Source organism: Protopterus annectens, chromosome 13.part0 (genome assembly GCF_019279795.1).
Source record: "Protopterus annectens isolate FY-2018-M chromosome 13.part0, PAN1.0, whole genome shotgun sequence".
Classification (NCBI taxonomy): domain Eukaryota; kingdom Metazoa; phylum Chordata; order Ceratodontiformes; family Protopteridae; genus Protopterus; species Protopterus annectens.
Window position 1 is genome coordinate 503,104,481 of NC_056747.1, and position 24,455 is coordinate 503,128,935.

The 24,455-nt window shown below is 36.7% G+C and overlaps 1 protein-coding gene across 1 annotated transcript in view; it reads right to left on the minus strand.

The window, feature by feature from the left end:
* Positions 1 to 24,455, minus strand: part of LOC122787923 (dynein beta chain, flagellar outer arm-like) — a 5,188,001-nt gene that overhangs the window by 4,037,029 nt on the left and 1,126,517 nt on the right. The window contains exon 28 of the mRNA XM_044054850.1: positions 9,488 to 9,628. Within this exon, the coding sequence (XP_043910785.1) occupies positions 9,488 to 9,628 (141 nt within the window). The remainder of the gene's footprint in view (positions 1 to 9,487; positions 9,629 to 24,455) is intronic.

Below are 24,455 nucleotides of genomic sequence, written 5' to 3' on the forward strand. Positions count from 1 at the left end.
GGTATCGCATAGAGCCTCTGGTCTCTTGCCATCAGGAGAGTAACAGCTTTTACACAAGCTGCTTCTGTGCTATGGTGAGTAGGAAACCCTGACAGGAAAGGACCCTAAGTGTACTGACTTTAAGGTGAGGTTCTAGCTGTTTATAGGCAACTATCTCGATAATTTTCCCAATGAATGAGAGATTAGAGATAGGGCAGTAGTTATTTAAGTTGTTTAGTTCTAAAGTTGGTTTCTTAAGAGATGGGATAACAAACTCTTCTTTTAAGGCTGAAGGAAAAATCTCAGTGCTTAACAATTGATAACTGATAGATAAATGGGTCTAGAATATCAAACCTGGACATAACCAACTTTAAAGGTCAAGGGTCCAGCCCACATATTTTTAAATGCAACCCAGAAAACTCATCACTTAACTAATCAAAATTGAGACTATTGAACACAAACCAAGATGAAATTAATGGGAAAGGAGGTCATATTGCTCTACGCTGAGGGTCATTCATGGGAAAAGCAGACCTAATGGAAGCAATCTTGTCAGAAAAAATAACAAGCACTAAAGTCACATCCAGAAGTGTTCAGTCCTCTTCCAGTTGGAATACAGGTTGGGATGCATAGTCTTTCTACTACCTAGAAGAACACTGATGGTTAATTAGCTGCTAAAGAGATTTCCTTTGACAACAATGACAATTTCTGATGGGAAATCACTGCTTTACAGACGGAATAATGCTCATCAAGCTCAATCTTGTCCCTCCACCAGCCCCACTTCCACCAGCTATGCTCCAACTTGTGCCCAGTATTACACACTGAATGGTTCACTCTTCTTGGATAAGACAGGGCAGGCATGACCTGAGCCCAAGCATCTGAGATAATGATTTATTCTATTTATTCTATTTCTCAACCAGGGCAACCACTAAATCAGCACCACTCTTTGAAAGGAACTAATGGGAGTGTATAAAAAAAAAAAAAAAAAAAGATCAGTAGTAGTATCACTAATATTACAAACTACCCTTCATTCAAGGTCTGGGGGGTTCTAGCAGAGTAAGGTCAAACCAAAGTGGACCAGGAAATGGTCAGACCATGTGACTGGTTCCACCAGTAAATTCATGGCAAGCAGATCCATAAGGAAGACCAAATCCAAAGTATGACTGATTTTATGCATTGCAGATGTAATTACCTGAGCAAAAGCAAAACCTTTCATAATACAATTAAAATCATAAGCAACAGACAATGTCTCTTTGTTGGCCCAGATATTAAAATCACCTAACACCACAATGTGTTGGTGACCAAAACTGAGTCAATGAGGAAGTCAGTAAACTCCTGGAGGAATGTCTTTGCACTGATGGACAGTAGATGAGGAGAAACTTACAGTTTGCTTCTACAACAAGGACATGTTCAAAGCTAAGGGCCTCCCTAGTGCCCCCCCCGGTTAACCTAGGTTTATGGCAAACAGCAATCTCCACTACTGAGCCTACCGCTTCTCAGGCATTGTACAACCAAGATGCCAGGTGGAATAGCAGTGGCAAGATGATGGCCAAAGTTCTCATCAAGCCAGGTCTTAGTAATAAAGAAAAGTAACTGCTGAATACTTTCCCTTGAGCCATATCATCCATTCACCTCTTTCCCTCTTAAATAAGGCTATGCCAAGTTTTTCCCATTTTCTACTCCCTATATGCCTGTGAAATCTAATGACCCCTTTTTAAATCCCATAAACCACTCTTCTTTTCTAAACACATCAGCTCTCTTATTCCCAACCACATAATCCAGTTTCATTCAAACAGCCACTGATTCCATATTTATGGACCTGGTTTCCATTTTTGCCACTCAGTATTCACTATCTCCCTGGTAAACTAAAAGTGACTTTTTTCTTTTTCATGCATCTTTCACCTTTTTATGTACCTCTTCATTGTTGGTTGGCAGTACTGCACATTTTTTAATAGAATCTTTCCATAGTTCTGCTTCATCCTTCCACTCTGTATCTGATTTTGCCTTCACTTCATCTGCCAAAGTCCATGTCCATAGTCCCACGTCTGCCTTAGAGTGCTGCACACCCTTTTCCATATGAGCCATGTTGAAGCATCTGTTCCCTATTAGGCTTTTATCCTATCTTCTTCAGTATTATCTTACACATGGTCACAACAGTTTCAGGACAACCTTCTCTCTTGATGAAGGTTAAAATACTTTGTATGAATTTGCCAAGAACCCACTTAAGATGATACTGGTGATATTGCCCATTCCCACTTAAATGTCCTATTAAAGCTTCCCATCATCAGGACAATACAGGTGTGCGTAGGAACACTTATGATATCATTAGATCTTCGATCAGTGTAACAGTATGATAACATTTAGATTTTACCCACCTTATATTCCTGACAAGGAATTTCACTAGCTCTCCTTCAATTCCTGGGAAGACCACCACTGACCTCTTACCACTACTCCTTCAAACACTGATTGGTGTGTGAAACACCTACATACAGTTAGCATTTCTAGATGCTTTCTTCCATTGTTTCAGCATCATAAGGCCTTCATATGGACTTGTGATTGCAAAAGGCTATCTCTTAGGCTAACATACCTTTGGAAGGGAGGACGCCCAACCTTCAGTGAAGGCACGCCCATTCACGCATGTCTTTTGGAGGCCACTCGACCACAGGGAGGACATGCAGACTCCACACAGAAGGCACTCCAACCAAGAACCGAACAGGAGAACCTTTTGCTGTGAGGTAACAATGCTACCGCTGTTCCACCATGGATATATAGAAAAACCGTTCATAGTACATATTCTGAAATCATCATGTGTAAACACATTCTTGGAATATGCTGCTTTCATGGCTGCTGATCTACTGGACTGCGTCTTGAAAAGGTTGTTGTATTTATTATAAAAAAAGCATTATTATGTGCAAATCATTCACAGAGAATTTATTTACAGGTAGGCATTAATTCACTTTTTGAAATGATACAAGTTGGCCAATCTTTATGTGACTATTAATTGTGCTTGTACAGTACTGAAGTTTTCTGTGTGCATCCATCAAACACGGGTAGTACTTTCTAAAATTCTGACAATTTACACAGTATAACATTCACAGAATGGCCTGATTAAGAGTCAGTGCAGAAAGTACTTTTGGAAAGAAAGCTGGATATCTTTTAATTGATATTTTCACTGTGGGATACTGAATAATGTACAACTTATAAATTTGAAACACTTTTGTCAAAAGTAAGAGCAGCTAAAATTACTGACTTCCATGAGAGGTACTTCAAACTCTTCTGAGCCTTCTAGTTTATTGAGAGATAAAGTGATGTCTGGCATTTTTGTATCCTTGAAATCCACAGAGATTTATCAGAAAATCAAAACTTTTTTCAGGGACAAAAATATGAAGAATAACTAAGGAGAGTTGGTAGGTATGGCTTGTGGGTTTTGCAGAACAGAACATAGAAACCAACCTGTTTCCCACCTGATTGTGGTCGTCTAAGATAGGCACAGGCAAAGTAGCTATAATTGGTAGGGCTATCTGTGGAGGAATATGACTAGATGTTTGCTCAATATTCTAGCTTTGTGATTTGAATGAAGCAACTTGGAATACTTTAACATGTGTCAACTGTGGGGAGAATAGGTGAAATATATTACATGGCCATCCTCTTTTATCACAACCAGATGTATGAATTGTAAACAAACATGGGTGTAACTGATTGGTGGGGTGGGGGTTGTCTGGATGAAAGAAAATTACACTCTTGCCAGTTTCACAGTTTAAACACTCATCTTACAAAAAAAGGTAGGAAATAGAATACTTCTCAGAACATCCAGATGTTCAGAACTTCTAGGGGCCTTGTGGCCCCATACCCAAGGCTGTATAAGTGAATTTTAACACAGGATTAGTAGTGGCCTCTGCCTTGAACCATACCTAGTCTAAAACCTGCCCTACTCAGAGGTGTGCAAAAAGGTCACATTAGCTTGTGGAGGAAGGAAACAATGTCATTATTTCTTTAAAATATTCTCTCAAATCTCTGAGGTGTTTACAGGTTACTATAGCTTATGTTGGGCTTGGGACAATGTGACTATTATTTCTTTAGCTTTTCTCAAACTTCAGAGGTGTGCATACAGGGTCACTATAGCTTGTACAACAGCAGTGTACTGCCTAGGAGTAACATTTTGGAAATATTACTGAAATCATTATTTTATTTCACTTTCCTCACAATCAAACATCAGATACATTTACAAGTGGCTATCCTTTGATGAGAGGCTACAGAAGCATGCTGTTCACATGTCTAACAGAAACAGGTAGAAATATATTATGTGCTGTTTGTTTTTTCTGGGAGGGGGGTTCAGGGTCAGTTTCATCCCAGTCGGGCACCAGAGAGGTATCAGACAGAGGCTCTTTTGACGCTAGGGAGAGGAGGCATGCTGTATATACATATGGCAGCAGCAACTTGAAATACATGATTTTTGACACCTTGGGCCTTCATTTTAATCCCAGTCTAACACTAGAGGAGGATACATAGAACACTTTTTTTTTTTCCTGAGGAGAGAGGTGGAGAAACAGGTAGTATTCCCACATATGATTTATGTATCTCTGCAAGCATTTTTCATCTCGAGCTATTGTGGACTACTATTTTTGTCAGTTTTGAGCACTAAGCCTTGGTTACAGCTTATTTCTTCCTCAAAATGAAAAAATAAGACTACATGTCTTTCCTTACTCATGATTTTGTTTATACCATCAATGGATGGAAAGGCTATTTAAAAAAAACCTCCAAAATGCACCTCGAATAACCAAGAATCCTCATGGCTTCTGTGGGCCTAGCAGCCTCAGGATGCCTAGGGTTTATGCAGTTATTTCCTCCACAGTGATTAGAGTGCAGTCTTGCCTAGTTAGAGTTTGCTGAATAAGTGAACGTAGGAAAAAATGAAGAGTAAGACAAGCTGTGAGAAAAGGAAGTAGAAAAGAATCTGGATGGTGTGGGCAGGAGAGAATGTGGTAGTGGTGGGGGGGGGCAACAGGTGATGTGCATGGGGGAGGGAGCAGGAGGCAGTGAGGGGGCTGTGAAGCTCTTTACCTAGGGCACCATTTCAGACAAGGTATCCGCTGACTAGAGTAAAAAATACAGTTGCCTGTCTGATGTGCTCTGTCAATAGTTCCTTAATTTTTGTCAATCAACAGACATTCATTCAGGCAGGAACACAGATGTATTCTACTATCACAGGGTATGAGAACATTGGAGCTAAACATTCAGTAAATATTGTGGAGGCTGTAGCTAGACCAAATACGAGAAATGAAAACTGGAAATGATGAGCTACAAGGAAACAGAGTCCATTTTGTGAGAAGTTCTATTTTATGTTATTCTGTATCTGATATGGTCAAGTAAGAGTTACGTTCTTTGAAAGGAAGCATTATCTTTATATTTGTCGTTTTGAATTTCTTATATTTATACATCCTTTCATATTTGATTTGAGATGCTATCCTTGTTTAACAGCAGAAACAGTCTGAATGTAAACCTTGCCCATTCTACTGCTAGTAGAACATTTTTATAGCTTTCTTTTCCAGAAATTAGTCTATCAAATGAAAGATAAAATAAAGCTAATTATATGGACTTTGTGGGCTTAAATATACTTGTGTTTACTCAACAAACAGTTTAGAATAATCATGCTGAACTGTCTGCAATTATCTGTTACCAGGAAGAACAATAATCATAGAACTAGCCACCTAAGGGTATTTGGGAGGCAAAAGAGATAAACAGAATGCATTCATTCAGAATAGTTCTGGTTGTATCAACTCTTTTATCATTTATTTGAAGTTTATTAACAACATTTAAGGGCTAGTGAAGGACCCTTTTTGGCCACAGCCTGGGTCATAAGGCACCACAAACAGAAAAAAATCATATAAATCATCATATTAATCCAAATTTTAAAAGATAACTAAACTGAAAAAATGTAGTCTATGGAACAGAACAGGAATGTCATGAGACAGGAACAAATTAAGACACGACTAACACAACTATTAGGATATAACTGAAAAAACAACAGAGTACTGGTAATCAAAGTCAAATTGGGTTCTTAAAAACAGGAGCATTTGTACTCCTATTTCGGGTATTTTTTTTGAAATTGTAATATATTTTGCAATTTGGTGATTTTGACAGGATGATTACTCCATGAAGCAAAGAGGTTTTAGTAAGGACTTGCCACTGATGTACATTGAGACATGTGAAACTTTTAGTCTGATGGTAGCATTAAAGTGTACAGAGTAGGAGAAGTCATGTTCAAATAATCTGATGGCCAAAGGTGTGAAATACCTACTGTTAAGAAGTTTAAAGATGGAGGTATTAAGCAAATGGGCTGACCTAGCAAGACAGGGATCCATTTAGCTTTAGAAATATTGTACTAGTATTAGTAGAGCTCATTTATGCTAGCTAGATGAATAAATGTAAGAATTTTATTTTCAGCAGTCTGAAGTGCTGCAGTGGTTTAACCAAATAAATTTGGGTCTGCTCTCAGCAACTAAAGAGGTATTTTAGGCAGAGTCTATATGATTTAGAAAGCAGAGAGTGAGACAGTGTCATCTAGTAAAACACCAAGATATTTTTTCTCTCTGGTGATGGGAGGGGGTTAATGTAGGTAAGCCATCTAGCTATACTGAACATCATGCCTATTGATTTAGAAGTGTTGATGGAAAGCTTTTGTGAGGTAAGCCAGTTCCAATCCATACAGAGAAGTTATTTTGTAAATAAGTATCAAACTATGGAGTAGACATGGGAACAGAGACAAATATTTTATCAATGTAAAGTGTTATGTTATTTGGATGGTGCACTGGTGCAGCGGTAGCGTTGTTGCCTCACAGCAAAAGGTTCTCCAGTTTGATTCTCAGCTCGGGTGCCTTCTCTGTGGAGTCTGCATGTCCTCCCTGCATTCGTGTGGGTTTCCTCTGGGTGCTATGGTTTCCTCCCACATTGTAAAAACATGCATCTGGAGAGTTTCTCTCTGGGCCTCCACTGAAAAATGGCTTTGTTCCAAGTCAGACTTTCCTGGTAAACAAATGTTAAATAAATAATTATTTACATATTAATGGAAAAAGCACTGGCCTAAGTGTAGATTGCTGAGTGACTCCAAGAGGAGTAGTCATTTGAGAAGCTATGCAGAAAGATTGATTAGACAGATAATTTTTAAAATCACTGTGTTACTTTAAATAAGAAACCACAGCCTGTTAATCTGTTAAACAGGACAATATGATTAACCATTTGAAAGGCTCTCTTGAGATCAAGAAAAATGTCCTGTCAAAAAACATTTCTCCATATTTATGTACAATTCAAAGATAAGAACAAAGATTGCAGTCTGGCTGCTGTACTTTGGGTTGCAACTATGCTGTTAGATAGAAGATAGTAAGTTTTAATGTAATTGAGAATTTCCTTGCTCCACAAAGCCAGACTTTGTTTCTTGGAACTATTTGATTTTATACTTTGCCGACATCTTTTATGTGCAATTGATACTTGAGGGTAGACTGATCTACTGGGATGTGCAGTTTGTAAGTCTCAAGCTGCGGCTGCTGTAACTGGTTATTGGGACTGGCTTTGTGGAGCTCATTGCAGTTCATTTAAACTGTTGATTATACTATTCACGGACTCATTCTCAAGCTGCAGCTGCTGTCATTGTTTATTGGGACTGGCTATGAGGAGCTTATTGTAGCCCATTTTACTGTGGACTATACTGTTCATGGACTTAGTCTCAAGCTACAGCTGCTGTTATCGGTTATTGGGACCGGCTTGTGGAGGTCATTACAGTCCATTCAACTGAGGACTTTATTACTCACAGACTGAATCAGGTTGGAAGGTTTTACCCTACTGAATTTGTTACTGTGCCTAAGCTGTGTTCAGCTGTTTTTTATTGTGGTTTTACAACCTTTTGAATAAAATAACTGAAAAACAACCAACGGAGTACTCAGTTCAGGCTTTCAGAAGGTAAACTGGTAGATTATTGTGTTCTCAGTGTTTTTGTATCCACCCGACCGCTCCATGCTTGATTCTTTGGTTTACAGATAAAAATGAAGTTAAGCTCCCAGCAGTTCTGACATTAAGTATTCTAATATTATATATTATATGTACTAATAATAGACACAGACAGCTCCTAAATGCTTTATTCGATGCATGGGTCCAAACAAATTATCTATGGTTTGATCCCAGTTATTCTCGTTAGGTGTAATATATAATTATCAACCATGGGATCGATAAGGTCACTCTCTAACCAAATGGGATAGGTTAATTTGAGCACAAAAACAGAAACTGGCTAGGCCTAAAATGACCTGGAATGGAGCTAGCCTAGTATTTACCTATGAACCTATTTGACTCTTGTGTACCAATAAAGATTCAAAGAAATGATGGATTGAAAACAGTGTCACTGTCCATAGGTAATGGAGCACAGCTGCTGAAATATCCATCTGTAAATGAAACTAGCTAAGATAGATAAAACCCAGATGTTATGATTTAGTGTTACAATCACCCTCCATGTCAAAAATCCTTGTTTTAGTCAATTACCTTTTAACATCTTTTCCAGAAGCTCTGCCTCTGTAACTTTATCCTCTTAGGTAAGTGTACAAACTTTACCATCATTCTACCGTACTCATTCCTTTACAGTAGTCGCCAAAAATTCCTAACTCCATTAATTGAACATCCCCTTGCATCCTCTTCAGTGTTAGCAGTTCTACATATTGCTTCCCACTTTGTCTTCACCTCTCCACTAAGTCTTTCCAAATCATTCTAAGTAGACTGGTTTTGTATTGGCATGTTCTTTGTTCTCCATGAACTATTAGCCTTTTATGTCCACCTTTCCCTCCCATTGAGAAACAGTGTTTATAGTGCACACACCTTATTCCTCAGACTACTATTGTGAAACAAACAAGTACTTGCAACTATCATGCATAATTTATTACCTCTCTTCATAGGCTCACCTTCCTTCTGATGGTTACAGGCTATGGAAGCTCTGTCTGCATGTAATAGTTTCCACCATCTCAAAAGTCAAATAAGCATTTGCCCTTTTGGAAAATATCCATCCAGTTTCTCCTTAAGCTTTCACTTTTCTCTATCATCCTAATGCTACCATTCACATGCTAAAAGTTTGTGAATACTTGAATTTCCCAAGCACCCCTCCATTCTTCTAGAAATGTAGTCCTCGCCCTTCCATTGTACAATATTTCAAACCACAAGTTAAGATTCTGAATGATCACTCTGTCTCTTTCTCTTTTAGGGATCAGCTTGCACAATGGTCCAGAATAGAAAGCTGTGGTTTTCTGGAAGAAGCATCAAACCATTTATGTCATTCACTGATAAGGAATGAATGAGTTCACAAGTAAACCTAAGTTATAAAAACATGGTTTAAACGTTTTTTTTTCAGAATAATATTGGATGTTTTGATGACAGAATATCAGCACATATACAAAATTAGTGTAATAAATCACACTAAAACAAGAGCCTGTATCTCAAAGTAACTATTAGAGCTGAGACTATAAAAAGGTCCTCTTACCTGGTCTATTAGGTACTTGGTGAAGGTCCACATCCACTTGTAAGCATACCCAGCGATAACCTGTTTTACGGGCCTGTAATCCACCCGAATCCATCCGATGTCCTGGGCATCTGTAAAATCTAATATTGTATCCCTTGCAGTCTAGAAAATAATGTATTAAATTAGTTCCTTCTTTTTATACAATATTTTTTTTAAGAAGCAGTGTTCCCCAAGATATGAGACTCATTATGAAAGATAGATTGTATTTAAACAAATCATAGCATTATATGCATCCCTTGATTCAGAATTACAGAAAAGTTATTTGATTTTCGGATCTTTGCTAAGGTTGCTTCTGAAAAGAAGACAAGACACTTTGGATTCAAATCTTCTGAAAACCATAGCAATCATCACTAATATAAAACAATGGCAAATCATCCTGTCACATTGGCAGACCTTTAAAAACTTCACTGTATGCAACTTGCATCTTGTTTTGGGAATCTCAATAACTGTAGAGTTCATAAATGCATGAAAAATACAGGGAAACTGATGTGATTGTTATAACCAGTGTACCCTGCATGTGTAATATGCCTTTATTTAATACAGAAGCTGTCTCATAGATGCTAGTTTCATAGCCATTCTTATTTGTACATGTAAGCAATCTGCATTTAGAACAGAATACATCTCCACCAGAAACTAGGGCAGTACTTCCATCATGTACCACAATTGTTGCCTGGTAGTCTGTAATGCTTGTATCAACAGTTACATTCCCATTCTTCCATATTACAAATGGAAATATATGTCTTTTGCATGTCGTGTTATGAAAATACTTAAATAATTTTATCAGCTCATACAATACCTGCTGAATTCCATGCAATCTAAGAAATAATTTACATAATGTTATAATGTATTAATTGCACATACCTTTAACGATGCATGAAATTAGTTGTTTCAAAATTTTTTTTTGTTAAGGGGATCATTTCCCTGTGTAGTGAAGCATTGCATTGTTGCATGTCTTTTTTATCTGAAGTACAAATATGTGCTTTTGCTTTATTACCTACTTTTAATGTGCTCTGGGGCTCTATACAGAAAGGATAGTTGTTAACTAAGCATTAAAACAAAACAGAATTATGAAGGCAAGTGGGAACTACATATTTAAATTACAGACATACTATGAGTGTACTGCATATTAAAGTTAGGGAACAAATGTGATTAATAGGCAAATAAATTGTACTCCTAGTGAATGTTTTTGTTTTATAGCCAGCTATACTTTCTGCACAAAATCAAACCTTCAGTATAGATCATCTTAATGCCTTGGTTAAGTTAATAAATACCCATAGGATAATAATTTCTACAAACTAATCAGACTCACAACTAAAATCAAAATATGTTATGCAGTATGTGTAATATTGTGCTTGCTAAGGTCTGCTAAACTCTGATGGAACAAGCAATAAATGGCTTTATTTTTCTCTATAATGTATTTTATTTTCAGCTAGAAAATATGAACCAAAAGTATACATTCAAGACTAGAAAGGTACACAGTATACTATATAGAGAAATCATCGATCAGTTATTGGTCAATCTGCATCCCATCTATTGATTCAATTGAGTACACCTGAAAAAAAAATAGAACATAAAGAGAAAGAGAAGCAGAGTGCACTTTATTTTTTTACTTAATGTGCCGTTAGCAAAAGCATATCTCTTGTTCTGCTACCTTATGTATAGCCTGTCTTTCAAAATTCACTAGGATACTCATCATTAAAAATCATCCAATGGACAATGGACTAAAGCAACATTTCCCCCCAGAATGTAAGAGGTGAGCGCTACAAGCAATTTTTCCACAGCCATCAGTATAAAGATTCCTATTAACATCTTCCCCAACAATATGTAACTAAAGCTACCCCTTCATATTCTCACTCTCCTGTTTACAGCCACTGTCCACCATATCTGCTCTACCTATATTGCTACTATCATGTTTACTCATCTCTCCCCTTCCTCTTCATCTCCTGCCTTCCACACTATTTTGTTTCTTGGCACCTCCCCTACTTTTCCCTTTGTCTTCCCAACCTATTTTCCATATCTAACTCCCTACCTTGTTCTACACCCACATGCCTACTCTTTACAGGTTTATATGTGTGTACTAGGCTAATGGCCCCCTGGATCCTTTACAAGCCTAGCCCATAGGATTACCCTGGCATTGTGCCACCCAACCTTAGTTCCCAGTGCCTCTGTCGAGTAAAGCCACTGGACTGATCCCTGGGGTGAATTAATTTATCCATCCCCTTGATTATCAGTAGCTTACACTCTCATCACCAAGAACTGCATCTCCACTCCATCCTCCAAATCCTGCTCTTGCCTCCCCTCATTTACTCCAAACAAATAATCCAAGAGTAAAGGACACTCTTACCATACATCACACTTCGAAGTCTTGTCTTGGCCCTGACACACTTTGTTAAATGGCCACCATATATGCAGTTTGTTCAGCACTACTTTCCCACATTTCCAGAAATACATCCTATTCCCAAACCCCTCAAGTATTTTTGGTATGATATACCACCTGTGCATCAATTTCATTTACATATCATATACTGTTTGCACAGATTTCAAGCTCTTAATTACCTTCCACACCTGTTTCTGTATACCAGCCTCATTTCACATCTTATTGCCATTTCTTCATCACAGTTTCAGAGCCTTCATTTCTTCCTGCACCTGCCTCACTTACCTAATTCCCTACAAATTACTCCAGTCCAGCTCTTCCTTAATTCAAATCATGCTTGCTTAATCAAAACATTTGGTACAGGGCTCCAGCCTACCTGCCCTTCTCCCGCTCTCTCTCTCTCTCTCCCTCAACTGCCTCACTATATTAACAATGTCTCAAATGATAATAAATCCTCCGGCTCCTGCAAAACATACCTAAACTTCAGCACCTGAAACAAGATAAACTACCTGCCTAAAATTACATAAACTCTTGCTTTCCTCCTTCCTCAAGCAAATCTCTTATTAACAAATGGTTTTATCCTCTGCTATACTTGGTGACTGTTCCAGTCCAAGAATTCCATGCATATCTACATAATTTTTTTTTTTTGGGGGGGACAAGACTATGTAAGAATTATTCATTTAATATCTAAATCTAGATATTTAAATCCTTTCAGAGTAGTTGTTGACAAGCCTTGATTTTTTTTTAAGATCTGAGCCAGTGCCAAACCCAGAGTCTGATTTGTCTCTGAGTCCATCAATAGGCAAGTTGACAGTAATAGGATATAAAATATAATTCTAATTGTAATGACACAGACTCAACATAGCAAGTTAATAAGAGTGCTTTACTATTAGCTGTATATGTCTGTGCATGTATTAGTTAAATATATTCAGCAACAAAGATAACAGTTTTCACTTCTTGATCTGTTAAGTTCATGTTAACAGTCTGTATCTGCTTTAACTTAGGTTTAAGCCTATATTAGTAATTCTTATAAATAGTTGTACTGCATTTTGCCATTTAACTGGACTAACTGTTGGTATTAAACCCCGGTTTCTTTCGTATGTGATGAGTGAGTAACAAGCTAGTTCAAGACTTGTGTTTGTATGATGGAAGTTCCAGGCTAGTCAGCTACAGAGGAAAGTTTCTAATAGTTTTTCCGCCCATCCACCCTACTTTAGTTCTATGCTGTACCCAGTTTATCTTTTGATAATTTGACAACATAATTTCCTCACTCTCCTTACTTATTGGCTGTTGTCAATAAGTACATAAGTATCATTCTGCAACATCTCTCCCTTTAAGTTACTCATCATGCCAAGTGACCTCTGATATAATTGTTCTGATACTGCTTGCACTGTTTTTACATCTAAATTAATGTATTTTTGCTATAATTAGTTTACTGGTTCCTTCTGGTGGCAGGAGGTTTCCAGGCTAGTTGTGGGCAATACTTGCTACTGAGTCTAAATCCATGTGTCTTGGTATTGGTTGGTATGCTCAACTGAAAATTTTTGCTGCTTATTTTCTGTGCTATAAATAGGCAATTTAGTATGACACTGTCCATCTTGCTATGGTGTGGCTGACTACACTACAGAGATGCAAGAATTTAGAGCTGTGTGTTTCTCTGTACCACTTACTCCTCTAATTTGCATTGCATGTTAAATATTCAGACGTTGTTCAAAGAGAAACCTAGAATAATGGATTTCTACTTTCCAACCATTTCTGTAGGCAGTCTGATTGAAACAGGCATCCTGAGAAAAGCGTAGTAATTGTCTCATGTTTAGTGACAACTACTACTGAAAATCAGCAGGCACAGCATGTGAGAGATGCAGTTATTCAGTATTATCAGAGGCAAAGATCTCACAAAGCTGCAGCAAATAACAAGTAGGTTATCAGTAACACACAACCCAACACTAAAAAGAACACACACAGCTCAGATCAAATACACAGACCCGCATATGCTAAGGCTCTTAAAACTAACCTACCTTAACTACACAGGCCTCCTAAATATTACCTAAGAAACATGCAACCTCAAGCAATCTCACAAACATACATCACAGGCAGCACCCACCATGAAACATACATCTAAGAGTTACAGCAGCTCAGTTCAAAGGCCCTTATGGTAAGCCTCCACCAAATCCAATACCTTAGTCACAGGTGACTTCATAGTGAGTATATGCTGATGCACCATTCACCAAGCTATGCAAAGACAGGATCACAGTCAGTTGCCTATAATACTCCAGGATTCGCCACATCATACCAGTACTAAAAGCCTTGTACCATAGTACACACAGGGTCTATATTAAATTCTCGAAAGCAGACAATGTCGAAGCTGACATTGTCGACATGAGAACAGTGAAACTGCAGAACTTCGAACAAGTAAACGGAAATCTCTGTAAGGGGAGATTTCCATTTACTTCAATGTAGTGTGGTCTCGGAGTTGGTATATTTAAGTAGCAGGGGCTATGGGGGTTGCAGGGGGGTTTGCCCCCCTGCCTACACCGTTTATTTTATTTTTTTTTTTGTTGTTTTTATTTTTTCTCTGAACATTCGATGTTTTAACAGTTCGATCACTAAATGTCAACCTTTAATGATTCGAACTGTTAAATATTCGATGTTCTAATACAGACCCGTACACACATGACAGTCATGGTACACATGGTATAAACCACTTGAAATGTACCTCCTTCAACTATATGTAGGGAAACATGATGAAGCTCTCAGAATATGTGTCTGAGGATGATATGAACCTAGCCTAGCATTAATCTGCAGTCTACAGTCACCAAGAATGATGTCATAATATAAACAAAAGATTACTGCTTTCAATAAATGGTTTACCTTCTAGTCCCATTCAATGTGAACACAATGTATTAGCCTGGAAAGAGATGGTAGACAGTCCTAAATGCTTTGCCAAGTATGGTCTGGACTTCTCTATCTCTCTCCAAGGCTTTCATATCTTAGCCAAATCTTGTCCACCTCTATAGTGCCTTTTTAGGCAATGTCAATCATCTAAAGCTTCCAACATAACTAAACAGAATCCAGATAACATTAAGGTATTGCTACTCAACTTTAGGAGTCCTAACAAAAAACTCTACTCCCTACAAGTCATTCTTACCCTGGAAACCATCAATATATGCATTATCACAGAGTTCAAGACTATTGAAAGCACTCCATCATTGCAGGGTTTCAATGTCTATCACATGTTCAGATCCACCATATTAGATGAGGGCACTAAAGGTGGTGTTGCTTCGGTATTCTTAAAAAAAAAAAAAAAAAAATCCTCATCTCCAGACTTGTTAGACAAGATAATCACCTGCAGCACCCACTTCCAACTTATTATTAACAAAACACCTTATAAAATAGCTAACCATAGGACCCCTCTATGCTCACCTTGACTCATACATCCTCAAATATGTATGCCCAGAGATTTCTAGACTTCCTCAATACAAACTTCATGGACCTCTTAGTTTGTACCTCAACCAGTGGTGATGCAATTCTGGACTTTGTCCTCATTTGCTCCACTCCTATTAGAATTTCCTCCCTGTTCAAATCAGACAGCAAGTCAATCACATTCACCATAAGGCTAAAGCCTCATGCATCTTCAAATATCTCAGTATTCAGAGATTTTGTCAAGGCTAACTAGTAAAAGTAAGTGATGACCCGGCTAAATTCAAAACCTTTTCCATCTTGATGACATCACTGCTTATGCAAAGTCTTTCACTGCTAAATTTTAAACACATGTAAAGGGCTGCATACATGTATCTGTTCCCCTCATAAATAAATACAATGACAAATTCAAAAATAAACCCCTGTGGTGGAACCCAAATATAAACATGCCCTATAATAAAAGAAAAAATCCGAATGCATGCAAAAATAAATCTAACTCTCAAGGTACCAAAATACTCTTGCTAACCTAAAAAAGGAACTCCATACTATAATCAAATCAGCCAAAGCCAGATATGAAGTAAAAACAGACTTCTTTAATTATGTTGAAAATGCCAGAAACAATAGCCAAAAATGTCCAGAGGTAATTGTAAATGATATCACATACTTAGACCCCGAATACATAGCCAATCTTGTGGTCCTACAGACTCTCAACCCAACCCAGTCTGGATTCATGAAGGCAAGTCCTGCCTACATAACCTGGTTGACTTCTTTGAAAAAGGTACTGAAACAACGGATGAGGGGAAAACAGTCCATATTACATATCAGGGCATCACAAAGGTGTTCATCACCATCCAACACACCGGTATCATGGATTAACTCTCACAGAGACAGAACCCAGGAAGTTAGAGTGGGCAGCCCTATTTCCTCCAAAAGATCTATCACTAGTGGTACACCTCAGGGTTCAGTCCTTGAATCACTTCTTTAGAATTTACTTCTCAGTGGTCAGAACTGATGTTACTGCTATTAAGGGTTTGTGGCTGACCAAATCTGTAGATGGCTGCAAACTCGTATCTATCTATATATAGTAAAATACTGAGCCTCCAGCATAAAAAATATATACATATTAATGTACACAACTGCGTGCAAAAAATAGCTTTATTACCTTCTTTAGTGCCTTGGCCCTTCAGCCTTCAAGGAGAAATAAAATTCATTTGCATCATAACCTTAAATAATAACATCCATTCACATGATAAAAATCTCTTAAAGTGACAGTAATTATAAAATTATTCTCCAGTTAATTTCAACCTTCAGCACATAGGGCTATAAGTTAAATATTTTAAAATACAATAGATGTCTTTATATAACAACCAAAGTTTTATGTTAAGAAGTTAGTTGGATCGTGCAATGAATCCTTAGTTTAAGTTCTGATATCTCATACTTTAAATCTAAAAAAATGTCCTGATACTGGGCTTATTAACCTAGTATTTATAATACCCCTATATGTTCTAAAATCCTCTTATTTACTACCCGTTTAGTTTCACCCACCTATATCTTTCAATAGAGGCATAATAAAACATAAATAACTCCATCTGAGGTTTATGTTAATAGTTGTGATATAAAAAAAACTTTTGCCCATTTAACATGCATTCCGATCCTTGAAGTATATTCTAATATGCTTCACATTTGTCACATTTACAGTTTCTTCCAGTAACCAAAAAAACCTTTATTCATTCCTTCAAAGTCACTACAAACTATTCTAGCCCCTATACTACTCCCTTTTCTATAAGTAAATCTTGGATAATTAGGTAAAAATAATCTCAACTCTTCATCAAACAAAAATATATGTCACCTCTGGTAACCATTTGAAAAGTTGGGACCCACAGAGTGAGTCACAAAATATGGAGAATCAATGGCTAAAACAACGGACTTACAAATACCGAGTCTGAGATGCCATTTCTGGGAATATTTCCTTTTCTCTGAGGTATGGCAATCTCAGAGTTGAAATAAATAGGTTCAGGGGATGTCTGGAACTTGCTGCCTTGCCCCCTCAAAAAGAAGCTTTATGGAAAAGAAAGATTTTTGAGATTTGTGCTTTCAGTATTTTATTTTGGCACTGAAATTTTGAGCTCCAACATTTCAATAAGAATCTGCCAGCTCTTCTTCACAATATTGACTATTTTATTAGTCAAAAAACTCTATGTGAATACACAAATTGGCCCCTTATTTTCTATATCAGATACTGTCTTTATCAACACCCCACATCTCAGATCTCATTTATTTACATTATCACCTCCTTCATTTGTACATAATTGTTTAACAGATTCAAACAGAACACTTTTGTATAATTCTTTTGATATAATTTCTTAATAACATGTTTAACTACTTAATTAAAATGCTGAGATTCTACATAAAGATATTTCACCTTTACCAACTGCCCAGGTGATCTTTTTCAAAATGCAGAAAATTAACACATACAAATTTTGGAACAAATTGTGTTACATTTATCCACATAGAGATCAAAATCCAAAAATGAAACCTGTTTTTTGATTTTCACTCTCATAAACTTAAATGCAAACCTATTATTCTGCACATACTCTACAAACATCTACAAAAGCAAGGAAAACATCAAAGCAGAAAATAACGAATCCACTTTGCTGAATGTGCTGTGTGTCCTAATCTCAATGTATTCCACCGACCGCAGTAGTGCTACATTTTCATTATTTTCTGCTTCGATGTTTTACATGCTTTTAACTTTTCGAGGTTGTGGCCTTCATGTTTTCAGGTTCGTGCTTTTGGTGTTTCGTTATTTTGACATAGACCCATATAGATAGATAGATAGCTCTACACACACACACACACACACACATATGCATATATATATATATATATATATATATATATATATATATATACATATATATACTAAAGAACACATTTTGTAACTTATTGACTAGGGTAGCTTATACAGTATCTAAAGATTCTTGAAGATAACTGACCAAGCATTTTCATGTGTCATAAAGAAAAAAAAATATTAAAACTGGCATTACTGTTCTACTTGCTCTTTCTGGAAATGGAAATATCCTCAATATATAGTAATTTGATTTATACACCCCTAATTTTAAGAGCAACATGGGAAATGAAGACAAAGAAAGAGAGTGGTATCATGCTTTACAGGGTTGCTGGTTACTTACAGCCATTCAGCCATCAAAAAGTCTGACCAATTCATACAAGTAGTAGCAGGAGCATGCCAGTTTTTCCTAGTTAAAAGATCATTACTGCAAACTCCAAGCATAAATTTGTGGTTACACATCCAGCGATCTAGGTTAGTTTAGAAGATAGCTAAGGAGTTTCTCTAACTGATGTGTAAAGAGTGCCTATACCACAGGGGGTGTACTAGAGTAGTAAATGATTGAGCTAGCTAATTTTCTTAATTCTATGAAATAAGTTAAATAGACTTTAGAGCAGGTCCTTGTATTATTGTTGATGTTATGAATGTGCCAAAGGTTGGAAAAGAAAGGGTCCTTGATTGCAAGTCTGTATGATACAAAGTACAAGAAAAGAGCTTTTAGCCAGTTGGGTTAGCTTAGGTTGACCAAGCCAGAGATACTTTTGGTTATTAATCTTTGGGTTATTCCAGACTTGAGCAAGGTGATTAGTCAGTCACATCCCAAATGCACTATGGTATTCCAAGATAGGTCTTACCAGGGAAGAATATAGTTTAGTCAAGACCAGCCTGGATGAGGCTAAGATATACTAATAAACAATTTGTATAAGACAGAAGGACTTTTTCACCATGACAGAGACATTTTGGTCAAAAGACAGCTTCCTTTCAAAACAGGTATCTACATCCCTGATAATTGCATCTTTGTGGCTTATTTGCCAAGTTTTGCAATCCATTTTTTCCTGCTCATGGTAAGCCCATGACTGACACAGTAGGCAACAGTCTGGTCCAAACCTTGCTGGATAATTTGAGTGTCAGAATGGGACTTTATAACTACACCCATATTGCACTCATTTGCAAATTTACTGAGACAATGTCCCTCTTTCATTTCAGAGACATAGATGCTAAAGATGAGGGAAGCCTAAAATGCAGCTTTGTGGATTACTACTAGTTACATTCCTCCAGCTAGAAGAGGTATCCACAACATTAATACTTAAGATTGTATTAGGAATCCAATGCGTCATCCAGTGGACAAAACAGAGGGCAATTGTTTAGTTAGGAGAATGAAACCTGTATGGGGCATGGTGTTAAAAGCCTTAGCCAGGTCAAGGTAAGTGATGAGGATGTTCACATCTTGAACTAGAACTTCAGTGATTTTATCAAAGATACTGACCAGAGTGAGTACATAATACCTGACATCTGTGAATCCACATTGGTTATGGTAAAGAGTTTGAAAATTTCCCATATTCTTTACTATGGATAATAACAATGTGGAAATACAGATTGCATAATAGACATGCGAGAGTCAGTAAAAAATATACCCCTACATGTACAAAAATTGGGAAAAGGATGCTGAGGCTGATGATGTTGTTGTCACATATTGGCTCAGTAAGTGTGAATTCTATAATCTTGTAAAGACTACAAGAAAGACTAACACTCTATAATTTCCAGGGTCAGATATAAGAGTTCAATTATAGGGGTACAACTATGTTTTTGCCCATGCTTCCAGAAGACAACCTGTGGAAAAAATTAGGCTGAAGATGATTAGGAGTGGTTTTGCTAAGTGGTGCTTCATACTTACAAGGAAGCACCCCAGAATGGTATATAGAACCATAGAGAAAATGTTTTTGTTTTAGACAGAGAACTGGCAGAACCTGATTTAAGGTAACTTTGGAGTCTGATGAGGGAGGGAATGAGGAATCATAAAACGACAGTGAGATGAACCACTTTGTGAAAATTAAAGTCTTCCTGGTCTAACTACCATGCAGTTCCACAGAGTCATAGGCCTTTTTAACTTTGAATAAAAAAAATACCAAAAAAAGCAACAACACTTACATAATGGTTTTGCTAAGTGGCCATACTATGCATTCAAATTAAAAGTTTCTAAGAAATAAAGTGTGTCAGTAGTTATAATGAACACAACACCCCTTTCCTCTAGAGAGTCAAAATGTTTTCTTCTAAAAGCTAAAACATGAGACAGAAAAAAATAAAGCACATTGTAGCAATTAATGCATCTAAAAGTGGGTAAAAACAATTCCTTGAGATTTAAATTGTTTTATGGAAAAGAAACACTACAATAATGATTTGATTTTAATGCTTTGTAAATCTGACACACTAATATTAAAGTCCAGATCATGCAAAGCAACACAAAAAGTTTAACAATATGCCGGTATTTCCTGCCAGCATCAAAATCAGAAAGATATCTTCCCATTTACTCTAAAACTGTAACTGAGTAGACTAGGTAACAGAAGACTGTTAACTCTCTCAAGCCTATAATACATTTTTTGTATACTTCTAGTTCACACCAATACCTCATTATGGTGTTCAGAACTTTTTTGAGTCTGTCTTCTTTAACTAATTGACTTACCAGATGATAACTGGCAGTATTAGAAAGGGCAAGGAGTTATTAATAAAACAACATTAAGACTGTTAGTCTAGAATGCCCTGCAGTGGAGAGGTTAATCTATGTTTGACACTTATTATTCATATTTTCATGTTTATGTTCATGTTTTCATAATTGATTTACCTACATTTTATACTGAGGACTATGGTGTGAAACACCAATGCAGGACACATGAATTTCATTAAAAATGCTGGTTTATATCACATTATACTGAAATATTGCTAGTTGTTTTGTTATTAATTATGAAGATAAGCAATAAGTGTCTTATAAACTGTTGCATGCAATTAGATGCAACCATAGAGGGTGTTGAAGAAAACTGTCTTTAATATTTGCACTGCAAGTTGCTTATCTTGAGAGATTTCTGGCATTAATTGTATTGCTAATTATACAATTAAACATATGTTTTCATATTTTTGTAAATATCTCAATAAACATGCACTTATAGACAAATTTCTATTTTTCATGTAAAAGCATATGTCTGGTTAACAAAAATGTTTCAACAGTATTTGTCTAGGTTGCATAGTTTTTAAGATATGAAAATCTGTGAAAACTTAGAAAAAATATAATTTTGAGTTTGCGTGCATTACAATATATTACCATATTTATGGAAAAGACTATGAATGCTTATCATCACTATAAAGAGTAAGTACTTACATATTATCGTAATCAGATTTCGAAGTCTCCCTAATTCCTAATGTTAATCGCAAAACTACCTTATCTTATAGTGAGAGAAGGTGTATGTAAACTCCAAAATAGTTTTGCATCACATTGGTCCTGAAATAGGAACAGGAATAACGGGACAATTCCTCTTCATGGGTAACATCCTTTAGCGCCGTAACTGAATGCAAAATTTCGTTAAGGCATGCCAGTAACAGCAGCTATTCAGGCTTGTGATTAATGTACTCATTTACATATGCATTTTGAACCATTTTCTTTTGATGTGAGTTTATGGAGGGTTGAAGTAAGATGTGGAATCCATTTTCTTCTGTGCACTTGATGTCTTCTTTTTAAACTGTACACCAAGCCTTGGAATACTTAAGTTTATTTTTCTTCCTGTGACAAGAAAATGCAGAAGATTTCCTCCAAAGATTTATTGGTCATTCGATTAAACGGTTATTCTTTTTGCTTTTGTATAGGTGTGTAGTTTTTCCTACTTCTACTTCTCAACTCTCTTTATTTTATGGCCTTGGCTGTAATAGTGTACATGACTAGCTGCAGCTACCCATACATATCAGCCCAATTCTAAGTCTACATTTGGTACAGTCATTTAAGTGGTACCTGTGCTTTAAGGTTTCAACAATAGATCACCCCTTATTTGTACCTCAGGAGGAGTCACATAATTCTAAAAATTATGCAAAAGCCCAAGCATAAGAAAAATGGATGTACCTCTCATTTTCTGAGGTTTAAAAAAGGCATTTAACAAACATCCAGAATATACGCCAATCCAACTAGTCTAAAGAGATACTGGAAAAACATGTACATGAAACTACTCCAGCTGACAACTTCTGACCACACTGTAAAAAGTACCTTAAAAAAGGGACACCTCCCCGCACCGCCTCTACACTGAAAACTATTGCAGTACCATAAGAAAAGACACCCGAGGCCTGGAGTGAGTACACATCCCACATTGACAATTCCCCTTAAATGGCATATGACACATGCCATTAAACTGTCCTTATTTATTTGATTAAACCATGTCTCTTTTCAATTAAATGAAGTACATCTTAAAAATGAGCTACAAATAATATATATGTGAGCATCATCTGCTGATGCATATGTGAAGTGATTTATGAAACATTTGGCTCCTGGTTGCGATAATATGTAAGTACCAAAAAAAAATTACTGATAACATTGCTATTTGTATAGTTTTAACTGCATCTATTGTTCACAAAATATTTATGTTTGTTTACATTATGCTTTGTAAATTTACTTTACAGCAATCTGGAATGCAAGATGTGTATAGGCTGCTAGAGATGTGAAATTCCACACCTCGTAGTTGATAATGAGTTAAATAGTCTCAAAATTGATACACCTCAGCAACCTACTTGTATGCAGTTCCATATATATATATATATATATATATATATATATATATACATATATATATATAGATATATATATATATATATATACACGATACATGCTTAAACCAATAACCATTTGGAAATTTTCATGTATTTTGGAACTGTAAGACTTCCCCACTGGCGGTGCTGTGATCTATCCAAAAATGTTGAGCTTGGACTTGAAAGTAATATGATGCAAAGCTAAGATATTCCCCACTGCTTTCATTTTTTTTCTAAACACATTATTTTGCTTTATTTGATTTATATGGTAATACAGTCAACATAAAATATATATTTTAAACATCTCTATTAAATTATCATTTAAGACACAGGCACACATACATTAACAGAAAAGAAATCAAATCATATCAACATATTTTATTTTCATGCATTAAGTATTACATACATATCTTCTTTCTTTTTAACAATTAGCATTCATTTTAACATCACAAAAATTGCTCAGTTACTACCTTCCCTTAAGCCTTCCTCCTCCTCCTGAACACTCTTCTGCATGTCTTCTTTACACAATCATAGGAGGTTACTAGGCTATCGACCCAAAGGTCATTTCAAGCCTAGACGTTTCATCCCAATGTAATACCAATGATACTCTAGTCAATGCCTAAGACCGTATTTAGTAATGACTGCCCATGTCCAGGAGGGTTGTGGACACTATTCCCAGTAAGAATTTATGATGCACCATCCACTCGTCCAAGCTCATTTTGAACAGTGTCATAGAGGTACTTTGCTTCACATAAATTGGCAGTCTATTCCAAAGATGTAGCAGTCACTGGGAGACAAATCTGTCCAGTATGTCTATTCAAGTTGCAGGCCATATTTAGGTACCTGGAATGGGTGGCTTTAGTCCCATTTGATTTATGGATGTCCAGCAAATTCATATGGTTTGAGTCAGAGATTGCTCTGTAAGCCAGGCATAAGTCTCCCCTAAAAAGTCTATATGATACTGAGTATAGTGGCAGGGACTTTAGTCAGTCTTTGTAAGGCACATGCTGGAGTCCCTTTATCTTCTTTGTTAGAAACATCTGAGGTCTCTCAAATTGCTGCACGTGCTTTGTAGAGTACATACCAAAAGGGGAGTTGTACTCAATTATGGGCCTGATTAGTGATGAGTATAGAGTGGTTATAACATTCTTTGCTCTAGAAGTGATGCCATTGCTAATCAAGTGTGCTACTTGGGAAGTTTTCCTTATAGTTAAGGTCGTAGTCTACTTGTGATCCCAGATCCCTTACCATTTCGTGGGTACATAGGGTATTGTTGTTGATTTAATAGTGTGAAGGGACATTGTATTTACCAAGGGGAATGTTGCTGCATTTCTTTGCATTTAGTTTGAGACCGTGACTAAGACACCAGTCATTGGTCTGCGTAAGACCTTACTGACGTACACTGATATCATTTGGGGATTCGATAATTGCGCTCAGTTTGCAGGCATCCACATACTTGGTCAGCCACAGCCACTTAGTTTTGGCCTGAACTTCTGAGAAGTATATAC